This window comes from Carlito syrichta, unplaced genomic scaffold (genome assembly GCF_000164805.1).
Source record: "Carlito syrichta isolate Samal-C Ts95f unplaced genomic scaffold, Tarsius_syrichta-2.0.1 Scaffold148222, whole genome shotgun sequence".
Classification (NCBI taxonomy): Eukaryota; Metazoa; Chordata; class Mammalia; order Primates; family Tarsiidae; genus Carlito; species Carlito syrichta.
Genome location: NW_007092318.1, coordinates 659,170 through 674,015, shown reverse-complemented (window position 1 = coordinate 674,015; position 14,846 = coordinate 659,170). Strand labels below are relative to the sequence as shown.

Here is a 14,846-nt window from a genome sequence, read left to right as displayed (position 1 = left end):
CAATCTTCCATTTTAAAAATTCTTAGAAATAAGAACGCTGAAAAAAGTGAGAAATCACGCTTCAAATCCCACTCTCTATAAAATGTATTACCAAACCCCAGTAGAAACTTACCCTTCAGCTTGAGGTCAACATTATGTCTCAGCCAAGGATAAACCCCATAGCTTGGCATATCTTCAGGAATTGGATTATTGTTTATCCAGCCATCACAAGCAAACCGGAAGAAATTATCACAAGGATCCACAGACAGATTTACTTTACTCAAGATGGCAGCAGCTATTTAAAAATAAAATCATAGGATTAATGACAAGCACTGAACGTTGTGTACTGTTCTTATCCAAATTAAACAATGATTTTATATCAACCAGTTCCCAAGCCTTGGCTTTTACATTTCCCCTCAAATGACTTTCTGAACCAACTTCACGATATGAAATACCGCATTCCGAACAAGTGGATAGAAGTTATTGGTTATTGGTTTTTGCAGGACCATCTCTAACAACTGTAGGTTGTGAGACACGAATACAAATGGAATATGTGGTTGACTGCTTGCAAAGGTAAGTGTGACTCTTTCTTCCATCCTACTTGTCCTTCTGTATAGTGACTTTGCTACTCTTCCCATCAAATGGTAAGTCTATTATTTCCCCTGCTTTGAATTTGTGCTGACTTTGTCACTTGCTTTGACCAATAAAATTGGCAGAAGTGACATTTTGTGAGTTTCAAAGCTAGGCCTTAAATATGTTTTAAAAAAAAAGAAGAAGCTTGCACCTTCCATGTTAATTCCCTTTTAATGAAGCCCTGAGGCTGCCCTGTGAATAAGCCTCTTAGGGGAGATGTCACATAGAGAAGAACCAAGCTAGAAACAACTGGCAGACATGTGACTGAGGCTATCATTGACCTTCCAGTCCAAGCAACCCTTGAGCTGAATGCAGCAGAGAAACCATCCACCAAGCCCACAGAATCATGAAAAATATTAAATCATTCTTGTTTCAGGCCTCTAGGATTTGGGGTGGTTTCTTTGGCTAACCAAAACAGAGGTACACATGTCATTTATTTAAATATTAAAAGATATCCTTACAATATACTTTAATAAAGTCCTGGTAGGCCAGATATAAATTCTTAAGCCTCTTGATATTCTGTGCACCTCTCAGAAGAATAAAACTCTTAAAGAGACCCACACAAGCCTTGGAAGGAGTTTGGGGTCTTCTATCAGGAAATTCTGGGGTATGGAAAGAGGGCTGCTGATATGACCCCAGAAACTCCTTGACTGGGGGGACAGCATGGCCAGAGGAGGGCCAAAGTGGGGAGTTCTAAATGAGGGGACCAGGTCTAGGGACAGAACTGAATATTTGTGTAAGTTGACAGAAAGACACAACAGACTGAGCTACCATTTTTTCCTCTTTCATAAGCCTATATACAATTGCACATAGAAGATAGTCCATAAATAGGAAATGTGTACATAAATCTCTATCCATGAGCTTTCAATAAAAACCATTCATTACCAAATGAGAAGTTTCTAAAATGCTTAATGTTGAAATCCAACTCTATTCCAGCTGCTATACAATTGCTGGTTATCACTGTAGCACAAAAATATGCACCAACTGATTTTTAAAAAGCAACCAATGTTTTAATGACATTGGAAAAATGACCTTCTGGACAATTTTCATACTTTAATTAATGCCAGAATACGTTTGTGTTTGAAGTAATGAAAACCCAATGAGTTTTCAGCTAAATATGAATGAACTGCCCAAAAAAGTACAATCTGCATAAATTGAGAAACACATCTTATAGTGTGGTTACAAGCGTGGTTCCCCCAGGTTTAAAAATAAGGCTAGAGAGTAGATTGTCTGAGCCCGCGGGTTTGAGACCTGCCTGGGCAACTTGGCAAGACCTCATCTCTACAATAAGTCAAAAATTAGCCAGGCATGGTAGCGCGCGCCTGTACTTCCAGCTACCTGGAAGGCTAAGGCAGAAGATCGCCAGAGCCCAGCAGGTTGAGGCTGCGGTGGCCGGGAGCATGCCACTGCACTCCAGTCTGGGTGACAGAGTGAGACTCCAACTCAAAAAATAAATAAATAATAAAAATAAGGCTAGATATTTCTCTAGCCTAGATTTTTTATGAAAATTTCAAACTGCTTTTTGTCCTCAATAAAGTGACTAATATGTAAACATTCTAATGTCTATAGGATTTCAAAACCCCTGCCATTTTCAAACCTATCCTCTACCAAAAACAACTAGCAAAAAATTGGTTTAGTACTTTGATAAATTTCAAATTGGCTTAATATTTTTCTTTTTCAGGACTAATTCAGTTGTCTCTAATTACATTTTTACTTACTGCTCTTCTATTTTAGCATTAAGATTTATTATGTAACTATGCTAGGGCATACAAAATCTTCCTTTCAGTTTGTATTTACAGTTACTCTGTTGGTGCAGTCACAGAATTAATCTGTTGTGTGACACCTAAGGGACATGGATCATACAAGTCTTGGTCCCACACAACATTTACGGTCACACAGGGGACCCTCACACACATTTTAACTCACATAAGCGCATTGTTTTCTGGCCTCTTTCCCAAACGTCCCCTGCTCCCAACCCTCAGATGTAGCCTCTCCACCTCAGTATTCTTGCAGGTACCTAGAAAAACTGCAAGATCAGCTCTGACCTCGGCCCTAATACAAAAGCAGGGGAATACATCACTCACACTAAATTTGGAAAGGAGCCCGCTGAGTGAGAAAACTCTAGTTTCAGCCTCCCAATTCATCATTCACAATTCACAGCGGGGCACAAGGCTGCACTTTCTGCGGGGGAACTGTGACTTCAAATTGCAAGGGACCATAGTTGTCAAGACACCAGAACTCCTTTCCCCCTTCTCAGCTCCATGGAGGAAATCTAGTCTTGTTTTAATAAAAAGAAATATGATGATGAAGGAAACCTCTGAAAGCTCAGGCTGCGTACTCTCCCAAGTCACTGCATATGAAGTTAACATCATGCAGTCTCCAACTAGTGCTTATGTGGTAGAGATGGAGATATCCTCCCATCCTCCCCATATATCAGCCTGAGTTTTTAGGTTTAATCAGAGCTTTACAGAGAGGATAGTGATGATGATGATGATGATGATGATGATGATGATGACGATGATGATGATAAAATCACTAACATCAAGCATTTCTTCTGTGCCAGGAACTATGCTAAGCCCTTTTCAAGCAACATGGCATCAGCACAAACTCTAGAGTCAGACCACCTGAGTTTGAATGGAAACAACACCATGCAATAGCTAAGTAAACCTTAGGCAGGTTACTTAACCTCTCTATGTCTTAATTTCCTCTTCTGTAAAGTGGGGATAATAATAGCATCTCACAGGATTGTCGTGTAAATTAAATGCATAAACATATGTAAAGTACTTAGAACAGTGCTGGGCACACTGCCATATAAATATGGTTGCTGGCTGAAATCCAGGAAGCCTAATGAAATTTGAATGTCTGGTAAACAATACTTTTTAGAATAAATGTGTACCAAATATTGCATGGGACATACTACAAAAAAGTAGTCATTGTATATCTGCAATTCAAATTTAACTGAGCATCCTGTATGTATGTTTGTAATTACCTAAAACTGAGAACTGTACACATAAACATTTGCTATTACAAGTCCACAGTCACTTATCTGAAGCTCTGAGGCTGGATAGATTATCAGCTTTTGGAAAAGAAATACAGATTATATAACACCTCAGCAATGTCTAGAGTAGCACCCCTGAAACAAGCACATTAACACTTCTATAGGGAAACATATGCATATTTTTATAAATGGGTTAAAACAACTTCACATGGGTTAAGATCCAGTTTTACCATCAAAGGAATTGAGGTCAGGTCCATTCTTGCCAACTGAGAGTTACAATGCTTTCTGGGTTTGGGATTAAGGATCGGGCATTGTGAACGTGCATTGCTGCTACTATCAGTATTATGTTCATTTATTCTCACAACTAGTATTCTATAAGTAAAAACCGTTACTGCCATTTTACAGATGGTGAAACTGAGGCTTGGGATGGTTATGTATTTAGCCCAGGATCACATGGCTTATAAATGGCCAGATTATGCTTCAAATCCAGGTCAGCCTGTCAGCTCTTACCCACTATCATAATCATGCCCTTTCCTCGTTTCCTTGCATTCTTTGGACAGCTCTTATTTTGAAAGAGGAATTAGAACAAGAGTTACATGAAGAAGAGGAGGAAAGGAGAGTTATGGACAGTTGGCACCTGCTCAGAAATGGTCCAGAAGGCGCCCAAACACTCATCTGAACTTTCAGCACGCATGCCCATGCACGCACAGTCTCTTGTTTAAGACCCTGGCTTGGATACAATTCCCCTGCCATGTGTACTCAACAGCTGTTCCACAGACCCCTTGGGCACACTGAGGCTCACATTACACTAAAGAGGACCATATCCTTGTTGAGCCTTTCACTATACAAACAGCAATATCAATTTTTTTAACATTAGAAAGTCACTTGCCAATGTGAAAATTAAAAACAGGACAGCAAAGCAAAAACACACTTAGCTGGCAGAATGTGACATCTTCAAATGTCAGTCTATAAGTTTTACTCTTGCATTATTATGATTAGTAATAAAGAAAAACTCATGAAATATGTGACCCCTCCCATACAAAAAGTTGTCTAAACTCAAATTGAAATGTTATGAGCTCAAAAATTCTAATTTCACACATCTTCAAGAACACTACCATAGCAAAAGCATCAGGCAACACAAAGTCTAAAACCTATCCTGATAGTCCCACCTGGTCCCTGATCCAACTCCATGACATTCTCTATCCACTGAAAAAAACCCAGGTCAACGGCTCAAGCAGGAAACAGGGAAGGGTCTGGGAGTTCCCAATTATTCCAGAAAAAAGAGGACCACCCTTCCAGGGACAATATAAAGAAGCTGAAAAGGTTGTCTAGTGTTATTAAAAAAGAAGAACACACACAAAAAAACAAAAAACAAAAAAAATAAAAAATAAAAAAGAACAACAACAACAACAAAGGACCAGAGCCAAAAAGAGTTGCCTGGCATGGCCCCATGTCACCAAGGAAAAGATGGGAAGAGCCATACATAGATGTGAAGCCCAGCTCTGCTGTTACATCAGGATATGACCCTGGGCAGTTATTCAGCCTCTAGAAGCCTACATTTCCTCATCTGTAAGTGAGGCTTGTGACTTGTTAGAGGTCTTATAAAGATTTTTATTATATATTGCTTTATATATTGCTCAAGAGTGAAACAAAAAAAGGCTCAGTGGCTCAGCCTGCAATCCCGCGCTTTGGGAGGCTGAGGTGAGTGGATTGCCTGAGCCCGTGGGTTCGAGACCCGCCTGGGCAACTTGGCGAGACCTCATCTCTACACTAAATAAAAAAAAAATCAGCCGGGCATGGTAGCGCGTGTCTGTAATTACGGCTACTCGGAAGGCTGAGGCAGAAGGATCGCCGGACCCCAGCAGGTGAGGCTGCGGTGGCCGGAAGCAGCCACTGCACTCCAGTCTGGGCAACAGAGTGAGACTCCAACTCAAAAAAAAAAAAAAAATTTTATTATATATTGCTTTATATATTGCTCAAGAGTGAAACAAAAAAAGAACTCTACTGGCTGGGCACAGTGGCTCACACCTGTTATCTCAGCATTTTGGGAGGCTGAGGTGGGAGGATTGCTTGAGCCCTGGAGTTCGAGACCAACCTGGGCAACATAGCAAGACCTTGTCTCTACAAAATTTTTTTTTTTAATTAGCCTGCTGGGCACGGTGGTTCATGCCTGTAATCCCAGCAGGGAGATGGAGGTGAGAGGATTGCCTGAGTTCAGGGGTTCGAGACCAGCCCGGGCAACATAGAGAGACCTCATCTCTACAATAAATCAAAAAATTAGCCAGGCGTGGTGGCACATACCTGTAGTTCCAGCAATTTAGAAGGCAGAGGCGGAAGAATTGCCTGAGCCCCGCAGGTCGAGGCTGCAGTGGCAGTAAGTATGCTACTGTACTCCAGCCTGGGCGACAGAGTGAGACTCTGACTCAAAAAAAAATAGCCAGGTGTGGTGGCGCGTACCTGTAGTCCCAGCTACTTGGGACTCTGAGGCAGGAAGATTGCCTGAGCGCAGGCAGTCGTGGCTGCGATCATGCCACTGCACTCCAGCTGGGATGGCAGAGTGAGACTCTGACTCAAAAAAAAAAAAAAACTACTAACATAATTATCTAACCCATTACCTCTGCATAAGTCCTCAGGGTTTACAAGCTCTTTCACACAAGTCTTCCATCTCAATAAATGCCAATACAACCATCGCCAAAAATCTAAGCATCACTCCCAACTCTCTTTTTGGTTATAGCCCATATTGAATCCTTCAGGATGCCCTCTATCTCCTAAACCTTCTATATTTTCCCTCTCCATCTCTTGAATTCAAGACAACATCACCTTTCACCTAGTGTAATGAGAAAAACAAAAACAAAAAAACTCCTGCCTGAGCAACAGTCTTCCATTCTTATTTATTTATATTTTTTTGGTCTTTTCTCCAACCAGAAAGACTCCCTCTAATTAAGCTCTCCCCAGAGCAATCCTTTTTAAATGCTCATAAGATGCATTCTCTCTTTCTTAAACCCCCCAGAGGTTTTTGAGCACACTTAAGAAAAACCCAAACTCATGGCACTTGGCCCCCCACTGACCCTCCCCATCACCTGCACTCTGCTCCTCACCCAGCAAGCTCATTCTTCTGCGGGGCCTTTGCCCCAGCTTTTCTCCCTACCTGGAAAGCCCTTGTTTAATCTTCACACAGCATTTCCTTTCTCATCATTCAGGTCACCTTCAATGTCATGTCCTCAGACTTATCAATCTTATCTTCCTGTCACTTGCTATCAAATTACTCTATTTGAATATTACAATTTTCTGAATAATACTACTGACAGATAATTTTCTTTCTTTCTTTCTTTCTTTTTAAAAAAGAGTCTCACTATGTTGCTCAGACTGGCTTCAAACTCCTGGGCTCAAGCAAGATCCTCCCACTTTAGCACCCCAAGTAACTGGGCCTACAAGCCCGCATCACAGCACTCAGCTTGATACTTTTCTTGTGTATTGATTGCTTTATGTGTTTATTGTCTTTCTTCCCATACCTGGTTCACTGTTCTATTCCCAAAATCTAACTCAGTGCCTGGTGTGCGATAAATATTTGGTAAATTTATTCATTAATCTCTTCCCTTAAGGCCAAAAGGAAAGTGAAAGGTCCATGTGCTTAACTTGTCCTATGTCTTTTCCTTTGGAAACATTCTCTCGTCCCTGCCCACTTAAAGGATGTGAGGGCTAAAATCCAGCTCCACAAATCTAGGCCCCAACACTGATTTAGAGGGGAAACCTAATAGCTGTGTATAGGGCCCCCAAGGTCCCCGTGCTTTCTTTCTGTGTCCTGACCGAAAATCACAGAGTGCCTTGACTGCTCTGTGATCCAGCCAGCTGCGGGTCTTTCTCAGAAGGCTTGAACCCAAGGGCCTTGAACTGATAAAGGAAATCTAGGTTGTTGCACAAAACACTGGAAGAAACTGGCCTGGCCCTGAGTCAAACACCTTAAACCCTCATATAAACTCCATCTCCTGACCCCCTGGCTTCAGACATACCTAGGTAGATCATCCCTTTTCCCTTGCTGTCCATCTTCAGGGTATGTTGCAGCACTCTGTGTATAAGTTCCACTAACAAATGCTTTGGATTGATCACTCTGGCATTTATTTAGTGCTTCTTTTTTTGGAATCCCAACCGACCCAATCTCGGGATGATTTGGGGCACTCTCTCATGGGAACTCCCCCTGTCACTACTTTTGAGGTGACGCTAGCCACGGGTTCAACAGGACAAAACACTGTGGCTAAACTGAGGCAACTTCAAGCACTCATCTTAACCTTGGAGTACTCACTCATAAATACCCTGTTCAAGTCAAGAGAAGTCTGATTTGCAACATTAATAGAAAGACCCAAGGAAATTTCCGGTGACAATGTAAGCATGGATTTATAAAGGATTTTGCTTAGAGACAGGCAGGTCATACCCACAGACCAGAAGCTGCACAGACTGCTTAAGATAAATAGGTTCCTACAGCCAGAGAGCCATAGGCAGGCCAATGATCCCTGCCTGTGGGTCTTAAGAGAAGCCATTCAGCCTTCGAAACCCCTCCCTGATTTTCTTATAATGACACCTGGAATACTGCACAGCTGTTATTTGCAAGGCAAAAGAAAACAGGAAACCTAAGTTCCACTATTTCACACCCAAACTTGAAAGTAAACTTAAAATTTCTTCAAAATTACATTTCATACTTGGTAAACCTCAAGCAAACAGAATACTAAAAATACCACCTGTTTTCTCTTCCACTCCCCAAGGTACCATAATTATAACTTGACACAGGATGGAAAACTGTGACTTACCAGCTTCAATGCATTCTGGCTTTAGGCAGTACTCCTGTTTAGCTTGGAGACTTAGGAGACCTTGACTCACTGAAAAAACAGACAAAAATAAATGACTGACTTACAGCAGACCACCCGGTAAACCACCCTCAGGCACATGCAAGACATTTGATATCAGTCCATCCTTCTCAGTGTTGATATCGTATTGAAAAACCCAGCTGGCTCAATGTCACAGAACCAGACTCTAGTTGCCAGCTAAGTAATCTTGGTAAGACTCTTGGTTGCTCTGAAATTCAGTTCTCTTGTGAGTAGGTACAACTAAATCAGTGCTTCTGCAAGTGTGGTCCCCAGAGCAGTAGCACGTGGGAGTTTGTTGGAGACACAAATTTCTCAAACCCACTCCAAATCTTCTGACTCAAAAACTCTGGGAGTGGGACCCAGCCATGTGTAGTTTCACAAGCTTTCCAGATGATTCTGATGCACACTCAAGTTTGAGAACAACAGGATGAGATGATCTCTAAAGTCTCTTCCACCTCCAATTATCTGTGGTTTAAGTCTCATACTTTCACTTTTTTTAAATAACTACATGCTCATCTTAAAGATGTGAAAACTGAAACTTTTAAACTATGTCATTTGGAACAAATCAGAGTGGAAGGAGAAAGCTAGCGTGTATGGCATTTAGAGTTCAGGATCTTATCTAAACCATTCATACAGATATGGACAAAAAGAGGGTGGACTTAAAAAATATACTGTATATAACTCAATCATCTAGCAACAGAGTCATTATCTGCCTGCCCTGAACCACACAAACTCTCCTTCCATCAGACCCATCCTTATTACCAGACATATGCAGCTTTTTGGATCAAGTTTCTAGCCACTTCAAAAAAAAAAAAAAATCCAAAGTCAAAATAGCTTTTCACCAATAACTTAATGTCCCCATCTGGTGGGCAACATTCTCTAAATGGATGTCTGCAAAGTACAGAAGGGTGCCCAATTTGTCAACTCCAAGTAGCACCTGGGCATTAACAGATGTGAATTTAAGATTTCAAAAATATTTTTGGTGAAGCTGGGGAAGTTCTGGGGAATTCATTCATGCTATGTTCTGTGAGCAGAAACAAGGAATCATTTGGAGATGCGGCCATGGGGAGAAGGATGGTGGGGGGTGAATGGGGACACCAAAGCCCTTCGTGGCAGGAGCAGAAAGTTTGGCGGTACCTATATTTCTGCTAGAGATGGAAGACCTGTAGATCATTTGCCAGTGTGACGGTTTTTATTATTTATTAACACAAACTCTAAGAGGAGCCTGCTTTTTCTTTCTTCTTTTTTATGCTGCCATCCTCCAAACATGCTTTTTACCTGTGTTACATTATAGATTTAGGAAAACTGCCTACAGAACATTTCAGGCCTATTTTTAAGAAAAGTTTCTTGGCATAAACGTGGATTTTGATTCCTGTAAAAGGCAAAAAAAAAGCTAGATAAAAATATATATGGGCAGCAGAATGATTAATGCGGAATATTCCGATATGCCTAGATGGTGGCACCATGGGGGAATTTTCTATAACAGTCTACTTTTATATGTTGACCAAATGTTCTTTAGTGAGCATGTGTTCTTTTTTAATATGGAAAAATAAATATTGACTTTATTGTAAATACTATTTTTTTTTATTCTGGACAATACTTTCTTGATCCTAGCCTTTAAAAAAAATAAGCTAATGAAATGGTTTAAAGACTTATTCTTTTCATGAAAAATAATTTTTGACCCAAAACCTCTAAGAAAGCAAAACTCAAATCAAATATCTTTATTTAACAATGAGTAGAAGAAAAGTTTTAAATTTAATTAATTAATTGGAGCACCAACCCCTCAAGGAAGAGCATTACATCTATGGTGGGGGGGGGTATTTTTAAATCTTGCAAATAAATAAGAGTCAACAAGCCTAGATAATGTGAAGGTGTAAGTGACTGAAATAGAGACAATAAACAAAATATTTTTTCTGAGTCAGAGTCTCACTCTGTTGCCCAGGCTGGAGTGCAGTGGCGCGATCACGGCTACTGGAGTCTTGAACTGCTGGGCTCAGGCAATCCTTCCACCTCAGCTTTCCAAGTAGCCGAAAATACAGGCACACAGCACCACACCAGGCTAATTTTTTGATTTACTGTAGAGATAAGGACTTTCCAAGTTGCCCAGGCTGGTCTCGAACCCCTAGACTCAGGCAATTCTTTTACCTCTACCTCTCGGAGTGCTGAGATTACAGGCATGAGCCACCAGGCCCAGCCAAGAAAATATTTTTAGTATAAAAAATTAAGATGTTACTTTTTATTGGGTAAGAGCTCAAAAAAATTAAATAGAAGTTTAAGTTCTCGTTTTAGATTTTTCTGTAACCAGTGGAAATACTTTCAGAATGCAGTGGAATCATTCACGGATCAAGAGTATAAGAATGGCCAGAAAGCAGGAGTCAGCAAACTATGGCCCATGGGCCAAATCCACTGCCTCTTTCTGTACAGCCCATTTGGCTTTTACTTTTTTTTTTTTTTTTTTTGAGTTGGAGTCTCACTCTGTCGCCCAGACTGGAGTGCAGTGGCCGCTCCCGGCCACCGCAGCCTCGACCTGCTGGGCTCTGGCGATCCTTCCGCCTCAGCCTTCCAAGTAGCCGGAATTACAGGCACGCGCTACCACGCCCGGCTGATTTTTTGATTTATTGTAGAGATGAGGTTTTGCTGCCCAGGCGGGTCTCGAACCCGCGGGCTCAGGCAATCCACTCACCTCAGCCTCCCAAAGGCGCGGGATTACAGGCTGAGCCACCGAGCCCGGCTGGCTTTACATTTTTTTTATGGTTGGGAAAAAAAAATCAAAAGAAAAATAATATTTCATGACGTGAAAATTATATAAAATTCAAATTTCAGCTATCATAAATCAGATTTCCTTGGCACACAGCCATGCCCATTTGTGTACATATTGTTTATGGCTGTTTTCGTGCCATAAAGAGTTGAATAGCTGCAACAGAAACCGTATGGCCCACAGAGCCGAAAATATTTACTATCTGGCCCTTGACAGAAAAAGTTTGCCAATCACTGCATCTGAGAAACAGATTGTGAGGAGAAAGAAGAGGGGAAGGAGAAGAAGAAAAAAACACTTGCAAATAAATTGGTTATAAAATATAAAATAAAGGACACGAAAATAAACTGGTTATAGTCATATGCGTTTTAAATTCTAGTTTCTCTGAAACCACTACAAGGCCACTGGCCCTCTCTTCCTGTCAGGTTTCTAAGAGAGATGATCCCAGAGGCTCAGATACAAAGAAGATGTGAAAAGCGCTGCTAGGAATTGCAGACATGTGGCTGAACTTGGACAAGCAGAAAAATATACTGCAAAGCCAACCAGGAAGCATCCTGAAAAGAAGACGACCTAGAATATTGCCATAAAGAGTATTGCCTGGCAAGTCCCTGGAGATTTGTAGACAAGGATTTTGCTAGGTGCAGAGTGCAGGTGGGTGGCAGAGTCTGGGGGGCAGGCGGTAAAGAAAGGTGGGGGAAGGGAGTGAGTCTGAAACAGTGCAGAAATATTTGACAAAAATAAATGTCCCTGAATGTCCACATCCAAATGGATGTGAACACCTGAAGCAATGCTTCTCAAACTCGCGTTTGCAAACAACTCTCTGGGAATCTTGAGAAAATGCAGATAGTGAGTCAGCAGGTCTGGGGTGGAGCTGAAGCTCCCAAGTGATGCTGATGCTGCTGGTCAATGGACCACACTTTGAGAAGCAAAGATGTAGAGAGGTCACACCCTTAGTTTGCCCTCATTTTCTAACACTTGAATCTCCTCTTAGAGATTCAAGATAAGAACCAGGTTACTGGGCACACTGGAAAGTTCTCTTTCCTATGTTATGCACAACTTTGTATTCACAATAGCATTGCCTGGTTTGATGAATTTTACCTTGCTCTAAAAATTTTAGCATTGTTTCCTAAGAATCATTTTCTCCCAAAGAACAAAGATATCCTGCCATGGAGAATCTTTCAACTAATATGCCACAGCCTCAGAATGTAATCATAAAGGTGAAGTTTGGTAAAAGTTTCAAGCAGAAATAACATTATTAAAAAGAGTACATAGCTTTACATAAACAATAAACCTTTGGATTTTTAAGTCTAGGAATATTTGTAAAACCTAACCTTGTAGTCACATCCACATAGCATGTAGCCTTTTGGCATGAATTTTCCCTCCAGGTTTGAATTTCAGCAAAGGACACTTGTCTAAACCCTAAGTGCTAAGAAATCTCATAACTGTTTTCAAGATCCACAAATTTGGTTGCAGGAGTAGGAGGTTTAGCTTTACCAGAAAACAATAAACCCATCTAATTTCCCAAATCTTCAGTCACAGAAAACATGGAAAGATGGTTTGCTCGTTTTAGCAGATTTTTCAACTACACAAGCCTAACTCTTTTAATTTAATTACTAGTTTTCCCCTGCCAAAATAAACATGGCCTCCTGCATTCTGTATATGCCAAGGAATATTTCCAGCCTTGCTACATTTCAAACTGTACCTAGAATCTCCTAAGTATAAGGCTTGTCCCTAGGTAACTTTCAAAGTAATGAAGTACTATGGGTTGAGTGAGAAAAATAAAAAGGATAGCAGTCAAGCATTCAGAAAGCCTAGAATTTTAGAACACCCCTCACCTCTTTCCAATATATTTTATTCTTTTTCATAGGAATACACTTTTATCATCATATATATTCTCTGGGTATATCACTCCCACCAAGAGTCATTAAAATAATCGAATGACAATGTCTTTCAATTCTTGGTAGGAAAAACTCTGTTTTCCTTCATATTAATTTTTAAATCTAATAGCAAGGCAGAGTTAAAATTGCATCTCACCAGTCACTGGATTACAAAGAAACTGAAGAATACCATTAAAGGTGCACTTTAAAGGACTGATTTATATTTTGTTAATTAAAGTTCATGATTCATTCAGGCAAACATTAACAAAAGTCAAATGGAAAGAAATTCCAGCATGGTTTTGATCACACTATAAAGTCTTTCCTTTCAAAATAAATGAAAGTATCTGACTATGAATCCATAAAGAGTCATTTTGCTAAATATAATACATACAAATTTTTCTGCCAGGTGCAACTGAGTCCTCTAACCACTCGAAGCCACTTACACCCACTTTGCCTTCTGGACTATGCATTTGGTACTGAGTGTATTTATTTAGCCTCCCAAAGAAAAGCCTTATTTTTTATTTGCATATTAGATAGAAACTAAGGATTCATCACCTACCAACATAGGCAAACAGTCATACACCTGCATTATGACAAGGTTTGCCAGAATAAAGCACAAGGAAATTTCTCGGCATACACCCAGTTCCCCTGGTCTGCAGTACTCCACTTACCTAGAAAGAGGATCGTGCCCAACACCAGGGTGCTGCCGACAAACACGACCAGGGCGATTTGAACGCCTCTGTTGGCCGTCTTTCCAGTTTCCACACTGCTCCCTGGTTCTGCTTCCATCAGAAGGGCCGTAGAGAGCACAAGAGAAGAAAGTCACTTTTCGTGGTTTGGTGGCTAGTCTCAAGAGTCTGTTAGGCGTTGACATCCAAGGCTCTCTTGCTCTTCTACTAATGGACAGCTTAAAAAAATCCTGTCAGGAAATCTCCCCTCGCCACCCCTTCTCAAATAATTCTTCACAAGTGAAAATTTTAAAACCCCAAATATTGGTTGCCTTGGCTTTCCCCCTGACTAGACAAAACAAACAGTGGTTGCTTTATCTTGGTGCTCTCCCTCAGCAAAGTCCCTCTCAACCGATTGTTTGGCAGGCTCTTCTCTCAAGCGTTCCGAGTATACATGTTTTACTATGTTGCTGAACAGATGTTTTAGCTATTTAAATGTATAGTCACTCGGGGAGGAAAAAAACAATTGTTTTATCAAAACTGGATTCTTGTGAAACTTCCTAAACCATAAGTTAGGTGGCGAGGATTCGAGGGACCCACTTCAAGATCTCAATTAATCATATAGTTCTGTTGCAATAATCATTCTGCTTGCCTGAATTGTCTTCATCAAAGATATTCTTTCAGTGTGTGAGTCTCCTTTTAAAGCCTTCTAAGAGTTCCTAGGCTATCCTGGAGCATTTTATTTTAGGAACTTTGTGTATGACAGCATGTGCCAAAAATCAGAGTCATAGTCCAGTGCAGTGCAAAGTAGCAATTAAGACAACCTACAGAGGCTGATGGTTTGGAATGGTGCTTTTTCTTAAGGAAGAAGAAAAAGCACGTCCTCTTTGTGGTGCTAAGAATTGTACAAAAAACAGTTAAGTGTATGAGTCAAACTTATTAGCAACCACAAAAGATACAGGAAAAGATTTTTTTTCCTTGCATGTTTTGATGGAAAGTGCACTCGTGTTTTGCTCTCCACTCCCACTGAGGCAGCTACTGGTTAGGATGATTTTGTGTTTAAATAGAGTCCATTTC

The 14,846-nt window shown here is 40.7% G+C and overlaps 1 protein-coding gene across 1 annotated transcript in view; it reads right to left on the bottom strand.

Annotated features, from left to right (window-relative positions):
• PHEX (phosphate regulating endopeptidase homolog X-linked) overlaps nucleotides 1-14,577 on the bottom strand; it is a 142,594-nt gene extending 128,017 nt beyond the window's left edge. Inside the window, exons 1-3 of the mRNA XM_008050518.2 lie at nucleotides 13,773-14,577; nucleotides 8,413-8,481; nucleotides 113-274 (exon numbers count right to left, since the gene is read on the bottom strand). Coding sequence (XP_008048709.1) covers nucleotides 113-274; nucleotides 8,413-8,481; nucleotides 13,773-13,890 — 349 coding nt within the window. The 5' untranslated portion in view covers nucleotides 13,891-14,577. The remainder of the gene's footprint in view (nucleotides 1-112; nucleotides 275-8,412; nucleotides 8,482-13,772) is intronic.
• Between the last annotated feature and the right edge of the window lie 269 nt (nucleotides 14,578-14,846).